The 22,725-nt window shown below is 36.9% G+C and overlaps 2 protein-coding genes across 2 annotated transcripts in view; one reads left to right on the top strand and one right to left on the bottom strand.

Moving 5' to 3' along the window:
- m (zona pellucida domain-containing protein miniature) overlaps positions 1-16,321 on the top strand; it is a 101,564-nt gene extending 85,243 nt beyond the window's left edge. Inside the window, exons 7-12 of the mRNA XM_074096122.1 lie at positions 849-971; positions 10,474-10,582; positions 11,082-11,309; positions 12,146-12,356; positions 12,728-13,006; positions 13,518-16,321. Of these exons, the coding sequence (XP_073952223.1) occupies positions 849-971; positions 10,474-10,582; positions 11,082-11,309; positions 12,146-12,356; positions 12,728-13,006; positions 13,518-13,748 (1,181 nt within the window). The 3' untranslated portion in view covers positions 13,749-16,321. The remainder of the gene's footprint in view (positions 1-848; positions 972-10,473; positions 10,583-11,081; positions 11,310-12,145; positions 12,357-12,727; positions 13,007-13,517) is intronic.
- Positions 16,322-20,195: 3,874 nt separating this feature from the next.
- Positions 20,196-22,725, bottom strand: part of dy (transmembrane protein dusky) — a 51,847-nt gene continuing 49,317 nt past the window's right edge. The window contains 1 exon segment of the mRNA XM_074096102.1: positions 20,196-22,488. Coding sequence (XP_073952203.1) covers positions 21,074-22,488 — 1,415 coding nt within the window. The 3' untranslated portion in view covers positions 20,196-21,073.

The raw sequence follows: 22,725 nt of genomic DNA, 5'->3' as shown, positions 1-22,725 counted from the left end.
TTAAATAACTGTATGATGATCGACAGCAATACCTTGCGTTTTGTACGATATTTCGATCATCCTGTACCAACCTGCTCCATTTTGTACGATTCTTCTTGAAATTAAAAGTATTCTAAATGAACTTTTTATGTTTGCTAGCGTGCGTCCAGTTAGCGTACATTAAACTTATTGCACTTCCAGCCATTGTGTGCGAGAGAGATCAATGCTTATCTGCGAAAAATATCAACATACAACCACTACCACCTGTACGCTACCTGTTGCACAGGTTTCCTCTAAGAATGAGAGGGACTTGGTTAAAGCTCCCTCCCGGTCCCAATGCAACTTAACATGCACCATTAAATTGCGTCACAGATGTGTGCAAGGATGTTTTCCTTCACCGTCTTTGATGAACGATACTACTTAATCGAAGTTCACCGTAAAGCTCGTGGTATATTTCAAATCTCAGAGGTTCTTGTCCGACTTTGAATCCATTCCTTTGCTTGACAGGTTACTGTTTTAACCCATAGAGTAACTTCTTAGACTAAACCACTACGAGTACGCTGTTCCAACGGCAGGCGAAAAAACGAACATTGAACAAGTATATATTTTGTCCGATGTTTGGTTTATCATTTGCTCTTAATAGATACAAACTTTCAAATGATGGGCTGTTAGTGGTCACTCAAAACAATAAAACTTGTTATCATGTTTTAGAATGATGTTGAAAGATAGATACATGCGAAAGTTTGTCCACAGACGGAAGCTTATGTCACGTTTAGTTTCACATCTACTTTGATGGCATCAGTTTCGTGCCAAACTTCATTGTTGCCAATGTTGAACAGGCCTTTGATAAATGCTGTTGAATTTTCTAGGGGACAATGTGGATTGCTGGATGGAGATCCAGGCGGGCAAAGGACCGTGGGCTCCGCCTGTGTCCGGTATCGTCCCTTTGGGATCCACTCTCACCCTCGTGGTTGCTATCAACGATTATCGAGGTAAGTTATTCATTAGAATATGAATAAAATGTAAATGCGAGTCCACATTTTTATACTATTTTAGCAAATCGTATCTCTGTCGCCTAGGTCCGACGAGTATCATAATAGTTCGTTCGGACGCGAAAAGAAACGCGATAAAGCAATACCGACACGTCCTAAATCCCGATTCATGTTATATGCATATTTTTAATTAAATACCTACCAAAATGAGAGATACTTTCTTGCTCAATACGATAGGTCTAATCTTGATACACTAAAATGATATAATGACCCACCCTAACAATATTATTTTATCAATCTGTTTTTTTATATTAAAAATCATTTAACTCTGCTTTTTAGTAACGGTACCCAATTATCTAATTGATCGTCCATTCTTGTTGATTGAGAAACAAAACATCAATCATTATCTCACAATCAAATGTTCCGATGTCCATTCTGAATGTTCGATTCTTTTGTCAATTTACAATACTTTCCCAAAAACCGGACTCCGCCATAAAACGATCGTTAAGATTTATAACCCATTCATAAAAGTATAAGTTTTCGATAGAAAATGTTCATCGATTCCGTCGATTGGTGTCTATCATTATGTGAATTATAATGTATTGTTGAATGCCCCGTTAGGCATAGAATTGCCTACAATAAAATGGTACATGAGAATCCGACGCGAAATTGGTCACCTGTTGACGATCTGCCCAATTGGACCGTTCCCCGCTGAGAAATGATAAATATTAAATAAAGAAGTTACTTCTCGTAAAGAAAGCTTTGACATTTTGTTTGACGCACTTATATGTAACTGAAACACCCGTATCTTAATGCAGTCACATAAAGTTTCTTCAATAAAAACACCCATTAATAACACTTAAAAATGTCGTCGTATAACATATTTATCAGAGCTTTATATTATACAAGCTTTAAACTTCTTGTTTCGGGCAAACCTCTCACAGGATACAGCGTTCCCTGTCAGCGCGTAATCTAAATGGTCCAAAATTAACGCTGCGGTATCTTAAAAGACTCCAGGGCCAATTCTTCATTAGCGTTAACGATTTAAAAATACCTTTTCCTGTGTAAAAATTCAACTGACAACAAAAAAGGAAATAATCGTTAATCAGACACGTTTAACTGCAATGATGAATCACCCCGTAGCGCGGCAGATCGAGGCGTTTGATGCATGAATCTTTGGCTCGATTAAAAACCAAGACCCTTGCTTTATCGCGAAATGTTTGCTTTCTTCGGATCCGCTCTTCTTAGCCTTTAAAGGGTTTATTGCTGGCTATGAATCAATTAAGGTATTGAACTAGGTCTCCGCAAATTGCCGCCAATCGGCCACATCTGCGTGTACTGGTGGAAATGTGCGCCATTTACTTATACGTATACGGGTGTGGCCTGTAACACGTGCAAATAATTAAAACATAGATCATACTCGTCAAACTGAACAACAGTTCAGCGACTTTTAAAAATAATTAGTTTTTTAATTTTTATTACGCTTTTAAGTTTATTCGAAGAAGCAATGTAATAAAGCAAAATGCTTGATGTTTGTAGCGTGACAGGCTACGTCAGTTGTGTTCTAGGATGGCGTACATTGATAGCAGTATTTAATCTGTATGAAAAAGGAAAAATTCAAAGACTTCATTATTTTTAAAAGTCGCTGAATAACGTTGTTCAGTTTGACAAGGACGATCTACGAGTATGTTTTAATTTTTTGCTCCTATTACAGGGCACACCCATTTTGCTTCCTCTGAACTTATTAATACGTACACGAAGAGTTTAGAAATATTTTTTTTTCTCATTTTCATCTCGATATCTATTTCAGTGATGTTTTTGACCAACTTCAAAAAAGGAAGGAGGTTATAAATTCGGTTGTTTTTTTATGTTTGTTGCCACAGAATTCAGATTTGATTTTTTTTTTGCGTTCGTCTAGGAATGTCTTCAATTAGGTCCCATAAGCATCAAATCAGGACCTGATGATTGGATCTTAAGGAAATCGACGGAACTCTTCAAATGTTGTAGGGACACCTATAGTAAATTGGATATATTTAGTAGTACTCGTGTATTTGCTCTTGAAAATCATTATTAGGTGAATTGGAACTAATTATGAAGACCACAGTTGACCATCGGAGTTACTACTCAATAACAAGTATTTCACGGGTTGAATTTTAATTATTTTAACACAGTTTTAACTTTAATTTTAATTATTTTAGCAACTGCTAAGCAATTTATGCTCCTCGTAATGCATATGATAAAACGGGTGGTGAAGCACCACACTCAATAATGAACGTCTCTGCATCGGAAAAAATCTTTCGTAAAAGGTGAAGAGCATTGATATTAAACTATTGTATCTTAGATTATTTACAAATAAAAAAACAAAAAATAATAAAAACTATTTCACAAAAATATTGAAGTCGTCGGTCGGTGCCTCAGCCGAGCAGCAGGTGATTTGAAGTCCAACATATAGTGCGTAGGTGAGGTAGATGACTATAGGTCCACTCCTGCTGGCTCGTGCTGAGGCACCGACCGACTTCAGACTCGTAGAAAATTATTTTCATGGTTTTTTTGTAGTTGGTTCAATTATTTGTTATAATTTTTTTCTTCATTGAACTTTCCAGAAAAATTTAATGAAGGTAGACAGGTTCGTGTGACAGGCTAGTTGGCTCTAGTATCGTGAGGTTCATTTGACAACTTCGTATCACGTTTGAGATTGTTTTATAACTTAATGGTCCAAGCAAGACTGTTACGACAAACGGAGTTTACGACACTAACGCCACCTAGCGACCAATATTCAACCTGAGAGAAAACCTTCTTTGAAGACGACAGATACAGACAGTACTCCATTTTTTGGATTTTAAATGGTACCAGTACCACATTATAGGCGTGACTACATTTTTTATCAAAAAAATCCGGTAAAAATCCCTTATGGACATATTCCGTCAGGCTTATCCGCTAAAATATTCCGGATTAATTTATGACATAGATAGTGTACCCACCATAATAATATTCATTATTTCGAAACCAAGAAACTTCGCATGCAAATCACTCCCAGTCGGTAAATCTTAAACGACATGAATGCAATACAATGAATCGTACAGACACTAATCGATGCAATTCGCAACCCGCTTTTTGGACCCCTGAGGCTTTCTTACAAATTTCGAGTAATAAATCAAACATATTCCTGACAGATTAGTTTTATATCATTTACAGCGGATATCTAGATCTAAAGCCATGATTTTTTGCACGGGTGTACTCCATGCAATGTTACACTAACCCTGCTGCCACACCTAATGGTTCATGCAAGTGAAGTCGTAAAGTTCCCTTCGACCGCGCAGATTTGAATTTGCGCGTCAGATATTGTAAAAGTTCCTTCAACAGTTTGAATAAGAAAAAACCCGGGCTTTTTATGTTTTCCAGGCAACTTTTCCAAGATTTCTCTTCAGAAAAGCGTTCCTCTGACTTCATCAAAGAATTTCAAAAAATGCCTAGTTGGTCCAGCTGTGCTCGAGTTCTGCGGTTAGCGATTAATTTACCTTGTTTTTTTTATTATATAAATATATAGAAGATATAGATAGTATAATTTTGAGATTAACATAACTTCAAATTGGTTTAAAACGAACACTGAGAACATCAATTAATGAATCAGTTTACATTGAGTAAACTTACTTTAACACAGTGATGTTGGTACAGTGTGAAAATATTCACTTCCATTATTTACACTTGGTGTATGTTATTGACAGTTTCATACCAACGGTTTCACGTTGGTTGTAAACAAATATTTAAGAATGTGATTTGGGCTTTTGGCTACCACAAATTAAATAATATACAGTACTTGTAATCATGCAAAGTTGCCTACTCCAACAGATATGTATACTGAATAGTAAACACTTTACTGGAGGCATGGTAGTTTAAGAAAGACTGAATAAAATTATTGCTTGTTGGCTTTATGTTTGTTTGTTTTAATCACGCGTAAATATTATTTTTTTCCCGAATTTTGCATCGGGCTATGAAGCTCTCGTAGTAAAGCAATAAACGTCATAATGATATAATTGAATTCTATGTAGACGATTTCGCGAGCAGGAACTAGTGAGAAATACAATCTATAAATAGTCATTCCGAGACCTATGCAAATCAATTTCTCATTTCTAAGCCTCAATAAATTTAAGCTGAGTCTTTTATGTTTTATCTCATCTCGTGATGTGCCGAGAAATAAAATGATATTAAATGCGTTTCAAATTACATTAATTAAATTAGGATTGGATTTGATGTAAATTTCACTCGTTTCCGTTATAAAAGTTGCCAGTGCGTAATATTTTTGTAATTTTTGATATTTTCTTTATTCGATCCTTTAAATAAATGACGCGGCGTAACGGACGAGATTTCAGTACCTAAACAAAAATCGGCAAGTCAAAGTCAGACTCGTGCACCAAGACCTAAGAGTTTAGTACAAATTTGTAAGTATCTATGAAATTTTAGTGTTATTAGCGCCCCAATTCTAAGCAATTTCGTTATTGTACGCGTGCTGTGCGATATATTATTGTTATTTCACGCGAGCCATCTTTGCTCACATTGCTTTCAAAAACTTTGACGCGATTTTCAATAGCGTACCCTGCCCAAATCAAACTCGAAATCAGAAGAACAAGTCGTTAAGTGGCATTAACGCCACCCACGTCCCGACAGATGCTGATGACAAGCACTTTAAACCAATAATACCACAGTGTGAGTGTAATCATTCGCTAAGCCATACATTGCGTATCTCGTGAGTTTTACAACATCGAGCCTAAGTAAATAACCCGCGAGTTATAGCTACTCGGAGCATTTTCTCTTATGAATCGGCTTAACTGACAGTGAAGGTAGATGTCAGCTTGCGATACTCAAACAGTTATGTATTATCATTATGAATGTTATGTTTGATACTCGGCGTTAATAAATAGTGATGATTCTGCTTTGAATAATTAAAATTTCGAGCTAATAGTTAAATGTGTTTTCGTCTCTATGTATGATTAATTAAAAGTTAAGAATGGCTGCTGTTGAAGTTTGTTCGCCTAATAAAGCGATGTGCTTCGTGAAAATGACAGTATCATGATCAGAAACAATTTGGAACAAGAGTCGTGATCGTGGCTTATGATAGTTGCGATAGATGGCACCACCACTCGTCACGTCGCTACTGGTGTATGCAAGCGATAAAGGCTTTCAGGATATTGCTCAGTAGCCTCGCAGGGCCAATAAGTTCTGTGACAAACTAGTTGGTTCTAATCGTTAGTTTCGTCATCGTACGGTTCGTTTGAAATTTGTGCCGCATTTTGTGGTTAGTCGAAATGATAATTAATTTATTATTTGTGGTTATTATACTCAAGCAAGACTGTACCTAACATCAAACAGACCTGTCGTCCATGCCATGGCGCCATCTTGCAATATTTTGACAGAAAACACTCATTAAATTTAATTTCCCATTTTTCTGTGACAAAACAAGAGTTAATCGTCTCCAACCAACTATCGTTAAGCCGGCGTCTAACAGGGTAATAATGTCGAGCAAATACCGCCACTAACGGTACAAACTATGGTAAAAAGTAAACTAGACAAATACATTCGGATGCGTTTGTTTAACGGCGTAGTGGTACGCTGGCTCGCTCGTATGGGTTTAGTACAGACAGCAACAAAGTAAATGAACGATTGTGATGTTCATCATGAGAACACTCTCACCTTGGCAATAGAGTCGTATGTCGATCGTCTTGAGACTACTGCTCGTTTACTTTTGCTGCTGACTGTACAGTACTATATGTACGAATTGCGAGGACATAGAAATATGAGACAATTGCATAGGATTAGGTATGTATTTTTAAGTTTTAGGTTTCTCGAAAGTTTAGAAGAGGGAAATAGAGTTATTCGCCAAAAACCATTTTGTTTTCTATTTTCATAAATCAAGGAGAAGGAGGAGGCAAATAATGCAAAGGCAAATATTGGACCGGGTTGATTATTATTTTGTTTCATAGCGTACCTACATACATACTAACATAGACTAAGGCATTGTAACTGACAAATTTTTATGGGCTCCTGGCCTGAAATAAATGCATATTTAACTTTATTTAATTTAATAAATAAATACATACATTTTATAAAATATCTACAAAATCAACCTAAGTCTGTATCATACGTGACGAATCGAGCACGCGTATCCTAAGTATGGACATTCACTTTGGTATTTAACTTAACTCTTGGTGTATTTAAGATACGTGGCACAACATGGATCGTGGTATCGGATACTTTTCGCGTCCAAATCAACTATCATGATACCCATCAGTGCTACACAACGAAGATACGATACGCTCGATGATACTAATGTAGATCCTAAACATTGTGCTTGAAGTCAAAAACAAGAAACAAGCGGTGTGAGAACATCGCCATCAGTTGATAACCTGCAGATGATTATCTTAATTAAGATAAATCATGTTTTCATTTAATTAATGGCAAAGTACGAACGCTCAATCGTGCGGCGACGATCTCATTATCTTTGCCTGATTGTTGATATCTGATAATAAAAGAACAAAGCTAATTTTTAACTCTAACTGGAACAGGTAGAGTCAAAATTCGTTTTTGAAGCTTAGAAACGTCGGCTTTGGTTTCTGTTTTATATATTTGGATGTCTTGCGTTGTGCGGTTTCATCAAATATGAAGCTAAAAGGACATGAAATGATTTAGTTTGTGTTTTTTTAACTAATTAACCGCTGAGCGGTCAGTATTTAATTTTGTTGATGCCTTCAAATACGAACGTATTGTGGTGATTTTTGAGAAGTAACATTTAGTTGTAAACTAGAAAAAAAGTTTAAAACCAAGTAATGAAAGTATAATGATTAAGTGGTCACTTAATAACATTTTTTTTCTTCTCCCTTTTTAATGCGTATTAAATCCGCCATTTACGCAGATTTATTACCTAATAATTTTACGTACCTAATGACGTATCATTTATCAAAACCAGTTGCGCCATGCAGTTCAAACATATAGCCCTACTTTGAGCTTCGCTGAAATCGAGAAAAAAACAAAAGCAAAGCAACGGCTAAAATATTTGTATCCTTAAATTGGCGACGCTCTTTTATTCTCGCGTGACAGGGTGCTACTATGAAATTACAAAATCGAAGTTCGTCCATATGAACTGCATATCGTCACTACTTTGAAAAAATCTCGTAAATCTTCATAAAGTTCACTTAGAATATTATCTATTTTGAGGTACGAGTTTTTTTAAAGTAGTGACGATATGTACCTACGTCCATCTCAATCTCGTATTAAGTACCTAATATTAGCGTCATTGGGACGGCACGATACGAAGATCGAATTTTGCACTACGTAGTACATAGGTATAGGGCCAGGTACGAATTTGAAATCCATACTTTAAATATGTTAATGAACATTCTTGGTATCTTTATGTCCCAAGGGCACAAAAGTCAAATGATACTTATAAAGTGTAGTGTCCATGCAAACATGATCATATTTAAGTACCTACTTGAACTTTATGTTGACAGTTCGGTACACCGTTATAAGCCGTAGGTAACTTAATGTCAAATGTGTCAAGACAGGGATATTCATTGCAAATTAAATACATTACACATGACTGTTTTCCTTTAACACAATATAACAATATAATTCTGCGTTTCCACCAGAGATGTGCGAGAATGTGGTGCGAGGAATGTGTTTTCCATTAACCAATAGAAACGCTTCATTTACCTATCCTTGCACAGCGTCGCTCTGGTGGAAACAGCTGAGCGGAGCGAGGCGAGGTAAATAAAGCGTTCCTATTGGTTCATAAAAAACACATTCCTTACAACACATCATCGAACATCTCTGGTGAAAACACAGCTTAATTCGCTCTCAACCTGTGCAATAAACAACTTGCATTATACACTAACAAAAGGATCCATAAGAAAGTATTAAAGTGTGATTTTATACCTACAAAGCACGGTTTTCAGTTTTAAAACGTTGTTCGTAATCTGTAAAGGTTGTAAAAGTTGTTACCACCCACGTAATCGCATATCAATTTTGTTGGCAAATCGAAACCTAAGGACGCAAGTACACCGTTAACATTTGTTGGTTTTACTACTCAGTGGAATGCTAAATGTAAGGTAAAAACGAGTTGCTGTAAATGCTTAGCGAAGAGGCCACTAAAATGGCGCACAATAAAGTAATTCTTGGCGTACACTAACAGAGATTAGTCTTAAACCGTTTATGCCAAGGAGGTATTCCGAGGTGTGAATACTAAAGATAAGTTTTAGTGCCCATAGAGTTGTAGTAAAACGGGTGGAATATGTTTGTAAGAGGCATTGGACAATGATGAGAATAGCAGATAATTATAGTAAATTATCGTCGCGAAATACAGTTAAACTTAACAAAATACAAACCTGTAGGTACTTACATGGGTTTGTGGCAAGGACATTATTTTTATTTATCTCAGTAAAGTAATGTCTAAAAGAGAGGTGTTTATGTGGCCCGTTTTTTACTATTTTAGAACCCTTAAAATAGTTACTTTATTTATTTATTTCATCATTGCTCTTTGTAGTCACCTTAGGTCTAAGTACAACCATGTTTAAGGACATAGCAATATTAGCAATATGTTTTTTTTTTCCTTAAAATATATTGCACTTATCCAAACTTAACTAAAAACATGAATAGGTTATAGCAAATTAATAAAATTCGTGCACCTGATACCTAAATAGAAATAATAATAACATGATCAAACAAAATTTCAGTAAAAAAATAAATAAATGTAAAGTTAAAACAGATTTAACAGTATAATTCCATTATTTGAATTTCATTAAAAAGTAAATCTATGAATTTGATGAATCCGAACTTAAAATATATAATTTTGATGAAATTGAAGTAAAAAGTTTTAATCAGAAAAAAAGAAAAGAATACAAATGTCAGTTTATATTCGTGTAACCTTTGCTGAAAAAATAGTGCACCATTTTACAGCCCAGGGCGCAGTACATTCAAACGGCGTCGTGTCAACTTTGTATTGCGACAGCTTTCTTCGTGTTTACTTTATTTAATGGTATATTTGTTTACGTGTTTCCGTCTTTACTCGTTTGGTCATACTTCTGCCTTTTGTGGTGTCAGTAAACAGTTTAACCACTTTTCACTTAACTCGGTTAAATGGTTTGGCTAAAAGGTGTTTTGGATCGCTAAGTTGCAAGGGCAAGGCATTAGATTTTTCGAATATTTTTAGAATCAAATAGGTCGAACACATTTATCTAAATAAGTAGGAAACAAAACCATAAAGTTAAGAAATTGAGTGCTGTCTATATACATTTCTAACTTTTAAACAAATTTCGTTCAGTTTGTCGATACGATCCATGTTTTAATTATTAGTTCCTATTAAAGTCCCTACCTTGTATAGCTTGGGGGAAGACCACAATAGAGAAATGACACACACAAAAATACGACGCTTGACGTGACACGGCATTAGAATTTGACGCTAATACACCACGCAATTTAAATTGAACTGACCGAACTTTTTTATTATTTCCAGGTGAATTCGATATGCGAGTAAAGTCATGTGCAGCTTCTGACGGCTCTGGACATATCATACAGCTGTCTGACGAATACGGCTGCGTGCTACGCCCAAAGATGATATCTAGGTAAGACTCCTATAATTTTCCAAATTTAAAAAAAAAAAACAGAAAAGTATAAATAGCTGTTACGTGTTGCACCACGAAGTCGCATACAATAAGAAATGACGAGGAACTGGGAATGAATAAATGAATGAACGAATTTGTAAATGAATGTAGGTAAAAATGAATGTATAAACAAAATAATGAATGAATGAATTTGTAAATGAATGTAGTTATAAATGAATGAATAAACAAAAGAATGAACGAATGAGTGAGTGATTAAATGAATAAATGAATGAATTTGGGTTTGATATTTTATAACAAACACAACTTGCAACTGAAAAATCGTTAAATAAAATTACAAAAGTAGTAGATATCTAGCTTAAACGTTTTTCGAACTTAAAAGTAACGAGGAATTCAAATATCATTGAATTTGATTCAATAAAGTTTATAAAATTTGGATAGGAAACACTAAATTGAAGAGGGCCATTTAATTTATCTACATATCATATTTTTCCTATTTCAGATTCCTCAAAGCGAAAGCAGCCGACGAGCGAGCGTCAGTAATCACTTACGCGTTCTTCCACGCCTTCAAATTCCCTGATGCCTTGAGCGTGCATATTCGGTGCAAGGTGGAAATCTGCAGGCACGGCTGCTTGGACCACTGCCAGCTGGCTGGAGTGACTCCGCAAAGGCACGGAGCGCTGGACAGGAAGGATGATCGGACGCATCGGGATCATAATAATGAGATAAAGTAAGTAAGTCAAAGTACGAGGAATTCTTATAGTTTTGGCATGCCCGTCCATCCGCGGCTTAGCTTGGCGGCCGTTAGTGCTAGAAGACTGGATTTTCGCTTGAATAGTATATTATGTTGATGACGCCGGCAAAGTGGTAAAATTATTTTTTCAAAAATAAATTTGAAGGTATCTACCTACCTTTACCGTTAGACATAAGCGGGGTTTTTTTCTTGTCTAAATCCAGATATCGTTGGATAGGTCTTTATATTAAAAAATATAATAAGTTTGCTAAGACGATTTAGGGATCAGTAAAACTTTTCTAAGACGCAAAAAGTGTTAACATTCAAAACAGTTGACTTGAAATTGTTTTTCCTGCCTTTTTGTTATTTCTTATGGTAATGGAACAGATTTTATTCTTACGCGTTTTTGGAAGATTATTGTACGTGATCAGCTGGAATCACTAATACCAGGTAACTCGCTTATCCAGCCACTATTTAAGCACCATAACTTTTGTGTTCCGAGATGGAGTGTAAAACAATCGCCGAAATCACTCAAAATTCAAAATTCAAAATTCAAATGATTTATTCAGTAAATAGGCCGCAATGGGCACTTTTACACGTCATTTTTTTTAAACTACCAGCGCTTTCCGAAAGGAAACTTGTCAGAAAGTCATTTTTTCATAAAAATATAATTAAAAATAAAATACTTAAAAACTATATTATACAATTAAAGAAAAAAAAAAGACAAAAAATAATAATAATAATACAGGGATGTATGACACAAGAGGCCACCTTTACCCTCCAGATTGGAAGACCTACTCTCCTACTTTAATTTCTGTCTTTATATTTTTTAGCGACTCGTCAGCTGAAGAAGTAGCAGAATCCAGCATCATAGAAGACACCCGCCTGCCTTTAGAGGAAGCTTTCGGTGATGAGGTGTCTGGAGACGTGGTGCCAGCCCCGGCGCCTTTGCCTCAACGGGCGCCTGCTCCGGTGATGGAACCGGATAGCGACCATATGTCGGCTGTGGAAGAATTGGTGGAAGCTCTAGCCAGGCCTTTCACAGTAAGTTACCATGGTAGTCTCAAAGCAAAGTGAGCAATGGCTCAAATAATTTTGGAAAGATAGAAATGTTGTTTGGTGAATATAGGCACGTTAGAAGTTAATTGAGGGACGAGGCAATATATCAACAGGCAATCTGTGAATCCTTCTCTTTTTTTTTGGAAAATAAAAGTCAGGAATTTTTGAGTGAGCTAAAACTCGAAAACATGCGTTTTTCCAGAGATTAAACCAAGCTAGATAGATTGTTTGCCCCAAAAATCCCGACGTAGCAAATCTAACCGAGATCTCCAAAGTAAAGAAATACAAATTTTGCGCGAATAAAGGTTTTAGAAATAGATAATCAGTAACTTAATACTTAATTGTGTTCTTTTCAGGACCGTCCCAGCGACCTAGGCGAACGTGAGCGTTTCCCCCATGGTCCGAGAACCTTTGGTCCCAACAAACCCGACTCTAACGACGCCGTAGTACCAGCCAAGCCACCAGGGCCCGCCGTGGCCGGTCCCAGGTCTCTGCGTAAGAGGAGAACAGTACGGGAAGGGAGGTCAGCCGACGTTGGTGTTTCCGGGATATACGAAGTGGTGTCGGAAGCTGATCTTGCATTCGGACCGACAAGGGAACCGGTCACTGTGTTCAGTGGGAGGATAAGAGAAGAGGTGGGTTTTTGGTACTGCTTCAGCGACCTGTTATATACCGAACAGTTAGAACCTAGTAGGTACTCAATAATAATGGCCAATCAAATATCTTCCAATGGTCGCTGTCGTTGCTAACGCTTTTACTAATACAACACAGTTCAGGGACTGTTTCACCGAAGGCCAGTCTGTGATGTCGTCTTTGTCTTATAAAAAAAGGAAACAATATCTCAGCTATCCACATTGGCGTGCAGTGGGTCAGTTCCAGGGTAGACAGCTGGTAGTACCGCCTGCAGCAGGACGCCACTCTCCCGCAACAGGATAGGCAACACTAGTGCTTCCTAGATGGAACATCATATTATGTTCCGTCTGTCTGTAAAATCTGTTAAATAAAATACTAAGAACTATCAGAGTTTGGTGTAACAGGACCTTGTTTATAGTACCTAGTTTTTCCTGAATTCGTCGTAGTTCATTATTACGAACCTCCTTAAAACAATTGAATCAATCACTTTAGTAGCTTTCTTTTAATTTTCAGGTAGTATATGGCGTGTGCATGGGCGCGGTAAACTTTGGCGCCCTGTTCGCGTCAGCAGCGGGCGCAGCCGCAGGCGCCGCACTAGCCGCTGCCGTGTTACTACACCGGCTGCGTACACGCATGGCGGCCACGCCCCCTTCCCCCGCCCCCGCCTCCCACTCCCTCGCAGCTTGGATGGCGCTGCGGCTCTTGGGATCCCCACCCCACCCTCACCATTCCCGTGATGGATGAACTGTCTGATAATTTAGTTTTCCTCGATGCCAAAATTTCTGTCTACGCTACCTTAAGCCCGTCCCTTCTGATCGCGTACTCTTCCGCTTGAAGCTCTTTCTCTCTCTCACTCTCTCGGTATCTGATGTGAGACTGCTAGGGTCTAACGAAGTTCGACTGATTCTTCTTCTGTTTGCTACCTGTTATCGAATCATTTCCGGATTTTAATAATTGAAATGGCGTCGAGAAAATGAGTGGTTGAAAAAAAACGTAGATTCAATAGCTTTTAGAGGTAGATCAGCTCTAAATTATTGATCATTCCCAGATTCAATATTTTACTCTTTTTTACCCAACCCAACTTTGCTTGCATTTAATTTATTTTTATTTATCCTTAGTTTTGTTTAAATAATTTATGCGTGAACTGTTTTGTTTTACATAAGTATATTTCGTATCAGGATGGATATTGTTATATGTTTCCATTGGCTGTTGTTTGATGTAGGAATGATTCAAATAGTGTTGATATAACAAATGTTTTGAGTATGATGGTACGCATTATATTCTATATATCTTCTACTTTATCGTAGTAGCTACTCGTATTGCGGATTCATTAAATTTGATTATGTATATCCAAAGACAAACTCTTTATTCAGTTCGTTTGATGATTGTAATAACAAGCAGTATTTTATGCTTTTGAAGAGTTTTAAGACTTGTTACAGAACCTAGAATAATACACGTTTAGCTCAAAATAGTTTCGTAAATCGTCTTAAAACGATTAGTTTTCCTTTTTATTTTAAGAGTAAATATTTATTTTATATTCACTCAGCAAAAAATGTGGTCCAGCCGATACATTATTGAAAATAAAAAGCTGCATTTTTTGCCACTGAGTGTATTTGACTGTTGGTATATAAAATGGTTCTAAAACACCGTGTGCTAAATGGTGCTAAGACGTGCTACGGACATAGTCCATTGAAACCTGATTGTATTCAACTTCACTGTTGTGAATAATTTACATTTTATACCGATAAGTTTGTACAGAGTTTCATTTTTATTATTTATAATCATTCTCGTGTACTGTAGCGTAAGTATAACGTCGAGTCATGCCATTAGGTTAAGTGTAGTTACTTATAGGAATTTCTGAGTTCACTTGGTTTTGAACAGAATGTAAGCAAGTTTAAAAACAAGGCACTCTTCAAAGAAGTTCTTAAGGTTAAAATCTCTTTCGCCGAGGCTTTCATAGAGATAGTAGTTAATTTAATCGTACTGTATTTCCGTGGTTCTTAGAAATTTCGAAACAAGAGATTTCGTTTAAACATACTGACTCGTTTGTAGACATTGCATTTATAATTGAATCTATTTACTTGTAGTGCTATTTTTACATTTTATTTATATTCATGTTTGTTTAAAAAGCAGAGCCACAATGTGGAGTACAAGTACGATTTTATATTTTGTATACAAAATCTTCTCACGACGTCTTCGCATAAATTCGATATGCTTTTTCGTTGTTAGAATATTTTATTGTACGCTTCAGTACCTCCTTGAAATTATTTTTAAATATTATTTTAATTTAAGAAATATTTTATAGCTATCGTTAAGGATTTGTAACATACTATAGTTAAAACACCAATGAATGTTGCATAATAATTTAAGGTATCCTTCTATCTTGTTCAAAAAGAATAGTATAGCATTTACATTCTACTACATATATACTTTATTATAAAACTTTTATTTTTGCTCAATATTAATAATTTTATATCGATTCTAACGATACGTAAAAACTAGCTATGAGTAGAATAATTTTAGTTCATTAAGTATGTAAATTCACGGTAGTTCGTTCAAGAACGCTGTTTTGAGCTTTGGGAGAACAGACAGACATCATTATATGTATTTTGTGAGCCTATTTAGTATTCAAAAATGTGCAGGTTTTGGAAAAGTATTACATAAAATATCTGCCTTACAAGTGCCTTAAAGCAATGCTTTGTCTAAGAAAAGTAATTTTATCATCATCTCAGATCAGATCATTTAAAAAATCTCTACAGATGAATCTTTTGGAAAGTATGTAATCAACTACTTATTATTTGTGTAAACTGACCCTTTCAACGATATGTCGTTGAACCTACAGCCAAAATAGTTGATTATTATAAAGACGTGATTCTGTAAAATAATTGGGTACCTAGTTGAAATGTACTATGTTTTTAATGTACCTACAACATTGCTATTGTCCAATTTCGTCTAAAAGCTCCCAAGCAGCGGTATTAGAAATATTATATATGTATGTACCACCCAAAAATATTTGTATTTAATACCTAATTTATAGCGAGACTATTAAAAAATTAAGTTACATAGTGTTTTGTGAGAATGAACTTTCTCTAAGTGCAATTTTATTTTTATAATATTTACAATTTTGAGGATTATAACATTCTCTATTGTTAAGCCTTCTCTGTTGCGGGTGTGGTATTTCTATCTCTTTCTTTTTATTTGGGGCGTTTTTGTAACAAACATTTCTTTATAAGTCTATCTGGATGGATGTACGTGTGAGTTTTACGCGTAAGCAACTGTTAATTTGTTTAATGGAATAAAATTTATGTTGAAACAGAGTTGCTTGTTATTTCTTTTAATTTCACTTTAGTTATGCTACAGTGTCTTGGCATGTCTATACAGTTCTACAGAGTTCAAGCTTTGTTACACGTTATTTTAGGTAGGATATTCCCATCCTTGGAAGTTATGCCAGGCGTGATTCAATTTAACTAACAAACTTCAAGCAATATTGACGGGTTAGGGAAGTTGCAAATGGTTAGAGGTTAAGTATTCATTAAGTCAATTCCTACGGGTTTTTACCCTCACAATTGAATAGAATTTATAACGAGCTATGGAGAGAGCTATGTTTGGAGTTTCTTTGAGTGATTAGAATCCGAGCAATATGGAAATTCGTCGAATTATAATTCTAAAATACTTAATGTGATTTTTGTTTACCTAATTGTGTTAATTAATTGCATGCCTACATGCAGGATGCAAACAATGGAAAAGAAGATTGTAACACCATCAATACTGTATTCTAGCAAATAAACGATTCTGATTTCTGAACTAAAGTCACTGACATAGCTGGAAAATATGCAAGTTGAAGTGGCAATGGGTGGGCCACATCGCTCGAGTAACAGATAACTGTTGGGGGAGAAAAGTCCTCGAGTGGCGACCCCGAACCAGAAGATGAAGCGTTGGCAGTTCTCCCATCAAGTGGACTGACGACATCGTGAGAATTGCGGGCAACCGGTGGATGCAAGTGGCGAGTTGTCGGTTATTGTGGCGTTCCAAGGGGGAGGCCTTTGTTCAGCAGCGGACGTCTTCGGGCTGATGATGATGAGGGGAGCGCCAAAGTTCGCATACTCTTCGTAAGTCATCGTTTGTTATCGTTTTTTTCCATTGAAATCTTAAAATTTTCTATTTTTTTTAATAGTCACCTGTATAGTACTGTAGCTTAGGTTAGGTTTGTTTTATAAAAAATCTGAACAATTATTGGTTTCAGAGAAAAAAAGAGCTATAACAAACGATGATTCTGACAAAAATTACATTCGGACTTTCGACTGTGCGAGCCGATAAGGACCCATTTTTTCTTATCCGTCGGACATTTAGCCCTTATGCCCAAAGAAATATGAGGCTTTTTAAAAAAGGAAAAAAAATCGGGTGCTCTGGGCGAGTTTCAAACCCACATCACACAGTTAATCTGACTCAAAAATTTTGATCACTTGGTGACGCCAACGCAATATAATAGCGTGTTGTTCCATAGCCCTCTTATTCTGAGAGGAGGCCTGTGCCCAGCAGTGGGACGTATATAGGCTAGGATGATGATGAAATGTTTTCTTTCTTTCTTTCTTTCTGTTGCAATTATTTGAAATCACGACTCCTTCTTTCCAATATCAATTCAATTCAATATATATTTTTGTTATATTATTGTTGTGGCCTGGAAGTAGGCAATTGCTGGCTGAGTATGGTATTAAACGGACGAGCTTGCGAGTCCGTTTAACTAATACGAAGCCAGCAGCCGAGACTAATATAAAGCTTTTCTCAAAAATGGTGAATACTTCTGAAATAGAATAAACTTTTTCTCAAAATATTTTATAAAATTTAATTTTATTCCAATATTTTTCTTATGCTTTCCCGCCTTTTTTCATTAAAAATAAACTGCAGGTGTATTTTTCCACCGAAAACACCACAGGCTATTACAGATCCAATAGAAAAATTCCGGAGTTCCAACAAAATATCTGATACCGGCCATTAGACTTGGCTGTATACGACTTGTGCCAACATTTCCATGGCCTTTCTAACTTTAATAAAAAATGTGACTGATTGCAGGCGCGCTAATTCATTATTGTCGAGCTAGCGCGCCTGCAATCTTTTTAACTTTTTAATTTTTCGCTGACCATAAACTATGCACTTCACCATCTGATATGTAAAGAATAATGACAACTTTTACGGACATTTACGTCTCTTATGTTGGACGAAGATGGCCTAACAGGTAAAGCGAGCTTAACGTATACAGCGTTCCCCAGGTTCTTCTTCGACTACTTATAGATAATTAGCTAAAGAGGGCATTACGCTTGAGTCGGGTTCATACCGCCTTAAGCTGGGTTCTATTTAAGTATGTTTATCAGTTGCCTAGCCCCCATAATACAAGCTTTGCTTACTTTGGGACTAGGTCAATTTGGTGTCAAGTGTCCCATGATATTTATTTATTTTTATACTGGACTGACGTGTTGAAATACTTTAGAATGGTATCAGTTTCATACATTTAGTAGTGTAAGATTTATAAATAAGTATCAATCTGTTGCGCTCTGATGCTGCGGCTGCTGTTGCCATGTGCGGAGGTGGGGAATCGGCTGCACGGAAACTACGACACGAAACTTGGCATGTATGCGTCTGATAAGACAGAATACAATAATAGCCTCCTGGGTCCTGACGTTTTTTAACAAACTTGGTGCTTAAGACCTAGACGAGGTTGACCTGCTTTGTTATTTTGGATATTATTTCTAAATTCTTAGAATTCTTTATTCAATGAACAATTTGTACTTTATAAAGTACATTCGGGCGTTATTATTTGTGTCAATTAGTCCTTTATAAAGTACGCGAGGACCCAGGAGGATAGTGGTACCTACTGTACTATCAAGCTGATCTGATAATGGAGCCGGAACCTAAGCACTAGAACGCCAGGACAGAACAACGTAACTTAGCCGTGTTTTTTGATAAACTAGTTTTAGGAAGTACTTTGTATCAAGAATGCTATTCGGGGTTTGATGAGGTAGCAGTATAGCAGGCACACTTGGAGTTCCAAATCCAAGACAAAACAATGTAGGTACTTACCTTTACTTTAGCAGTGTAGGTCTGAACTTGTTAGAAAATTCTAAGGGGTGTTTGACTAAGAAGAATCTTATTAAGGATCTAATTATGGAGCAGCCAGGCTTACTAGATATTTGGTTTACCTTACATTAAATAGTGTTTCAAGTTTTTCATTATTATTATTCGAATATGTTTTTATTTAAATGTTGTATATCCCATTAGCATTAAGTACCTACTCATACTTTGAATTTATCTTTTAATAGGCTACGGGTTTGCGTAACAAAACATCAGGTTGTTTCATTCAATTGAACACAATGATGGCAGGGTGTTATCGAGAACCGGTGAGTGAAGATAGTGTCTAGCGTTTGTTGCCCCACATATGGGATGTACCTACATACTTATTATTCCAGGACAGCAAACGGCGATACCAAGTCTTTGTAGAATAATGCAGCAACCTTCTCTTTTACTATTATGGTCTATTTTCCAATGCCGAGAAGTGTTATGTTGTAATGGGTTTAAGTCCACGAATTCAACAATACCTACCAACGATGGGGGATCCCGTAAATATTTTTTTACTACATTTTTACAACCCTTTCTTATTTGATGGTTGGCTTCGTGTAGCTGGAAAAGGGAAAATGGATAACTTGTTGAAAAATAAAGTATCGACTTGGTGTTAAGCTCAGATCAATCGTGTCAAAATGTATGGCACTGCCAAGGGAGAACCAAGCTTAAAGACTATATCTAGATTTATTTTTTCAGCAGCTGTGGGTCAAAATGTATGAAACTGATATAATTCTGACGGACCACGACACAACGTCAGTCAAATATAAACCTGTTTTTTAACCCCCGACGCAAAATAAGTGGTGTTATGAGTTTGACCGCCATGTGTGTTCGTCTGTGGCACCGTAGCTCTTAAACGGGTGGACCGATTTGAATGCGGTTTTTTTATTTGAAGTCAGGTTTTTTAGCGATAGTTCTTAGACAAGCTTCATCAAAATCGGTTTAGCCGTTTTTGAGATATTGAACTTTGAAGTGACAAAGTCGGGGGTTTTCCAACTTTTTGTTGGGTACCTATCAGGTAACGGAAAGAAGTAAACTGCCAAGTTTACGAGATTTTCACAGTCAATATAAAAACACCAATGTTTCTTACGTATTGAGTTTATTTTTTCAAAAATATTTGCTATATTCATTACAGATCTATTAATGTGAAACAATGATTGTAAACATTAAAAACACGCGACGGACTATCATAAGAGTAATCACATGTCAACACACTCACAAAAACAAACCAACGCAGTAAATAGATTCATTCAGTAACATTATCATAAATTTTATAATCTGTAGAAAAAACAACGAATAAATAAACAGAAGCGGAGGTACTGAGGCGGTATAAAATAAATATATTACATGTAGCAATGACTGCTACAGCAATAAACTTAACTAGAATAAATAATTATTAATACTAATGACAAGTTATTTTAAATTATTCTCTAGCGGTTCACCTAAATGCTGATATACCACTATTGTATTTTCCGTTGCCCCTATGTCAAATAATATAATTTGAAAAGAGGTAACAGAAGATTGTACTTATTTTATGTAATACTACATTTGTGTTTATAAAAATCAATCAATCCATCAATCAGGCTAGTCACCCACTGCTGACAAAAAGGCCTCTTTAAAATATTGCCCTAAATTAAGTATATAGCACTGAACCAATATAGGTTTCAAGCAAACACCAATATTATGGTGACAAACTCATCAAAATATTGTAGATAGGAAACAACGACGAATCAACTGAAACTTCTCTACAGCACGTAATTACGAGTACTAAGTAACATAAATTACCTACCCAAAAATAAATTAGTTATTTCAATAAATATTGTCACTGGCTAAGTAACAAATTTGTTCATAAATAGATTGAGCACACTTCCTGAACACACCAGTAAGTGAAATTGAAATGGTCTACATACTTCAGTCTCATCACACTAATATGTACAAATTGAATTATTTAATAAATGTTACGAATAAAACCGAGTCGTTGTCGGTGGGTGTGGTCGGGCTATCGTCGCAATGGCAGCTGTCTTCTTCTTCAAAGTCGTGATTGGACGCAGTTTTAAAAATAGAACCGCTGATACAGCGCATGAACATACTAATGTGGCAAGAAGGGCACCAAGAGTCGCTGCGAACCCAGGCGTAGTCATGCAAACAAGTCCAGGAGTAGGGACAATTCTAGGGGCAGCCGTTTCTTCTGAAGCATCTAAATTCAAGTCCCCAGCCGAGACTACTCGAATAACTCTATTCACGCCTACTTCCTTCTCAGGAGATGTAGCGCGCCGTTGCCTCCGTACTCTTCTCTCGTCTCTCCTTACTTCAGCGCCAACTGGGAAAGCGTCTAATTGAGGAGGCCCATATTCCGCGTGGGGAGCAATTACGTTTTGACCACCATCTGAACATTGCTCAGGGCAGTGATATCTGCAGATCTGTATAGTACATTGGAAATGCACTTCCATTGAATCAGGGAATTTAAAGGCTTGGAAGTGGGCGTATGAAAGGACAGAAGCACTGGCTCCAAAGTTCTTAATCTTCGTAAATCTCGACATTAGTTTCGGTCGGGTTACACAGCCTCGCCTATCGACTAATTGTATAGGAGCGCGTTGACCGTCGTGAGCTACACAATCACGTACAAGCATGTCGAATTTTGCATCGTCATCTTTTATGGCCAAAACCATTGTCATAGTTTGACCAATCTTTACCAAGCCCGATACTTCAGATGCCCACGGTCCTTTACCCACTTGAATTTGCATCCAGCAACCGACGTTATCACCCGCAAAGTCAGCCCGAACAACGTCCAGCATATCGACAGGGAATGGTCGGAAAGTGACTGCTTTTTCGTACTGATCATGCCAAGTACAGCGCAATTTTCTAGCCTGATCCCACACTTCTTGAACTTGTGGATCGTACTGAATGACAATAACGTTTTCAAAGTATGTGCCGGCAGCCGCCGCGTCGCCCCTGTATCTCGGGTCTCCGCTTCCAGCTGTTCCACAGGCATGTGCTCCGATTTCAAAAGACGCAGTAGATCGACCTAGGTTCGGTGGAAGGTGGACACATTGATGGTTTGAATAATGTCCCTTCGAGAATACGATACCAAAGAATGGCTTGTCGAAACTAAGGAAGACGCGCATGGCATTCTTTTCACATTTGACGTCTAAAGACACGATTTTAGGCATGTCAGGAGCTGGTGCTGGCCACACGTCACCTGCGCCACTGAAGACTTTGTCGCTTGCGGAAGTTTGAACATCGGCTGGTGGCGCAGGCTGAGGTGGTGGCCCTCTGAAACCAGGTCCAATGTCGTTCTTGTGATGGCTAACCGGAGGCCCCAGAGCAAATGGTTTTGAGTGGATCGGGTGATGGTTCGTTATTCTTGGCATACCTGAAATGAGAGAAAAAGTACATGTAAAAAAATGACAACAAAAAGAGTTCTTGTCACACCTAGATAAATGACTGTCAATTTGTACTAAAAATACACTACTATTAGACACGACCGCCGAGTACTTCTATACTTGCAGACAGTATGCGTGAAGTTTGCCACTATGAAAATCCGACTTCAGCTCTTTACAATATACTCAATTGTCAGGTGCAAAAGTAGTTAACATGTAGTTACTATCAA

Source organism: Choristoneura fumiferana, chromosome 13 (genome assembly GCF_025370935.1).
Source record: "Choristoneura fumiferana chromosome 13, NRCan_CFum_1, whole genome shotgun sequence".
NCBI classification, from domain to species: domain Eukaryota; kingdom Metazoa; phylum Arthropoda; class Insecta; order Lepidoptera; family Tortricidae; genus Choristoneura; species Choristoneura fumiferana.
The sequence above is the reverse complement of the archived record's forward strand: the minus strand, read 5'-3'. Positions and strand labels throughout refer to the sequence as shown.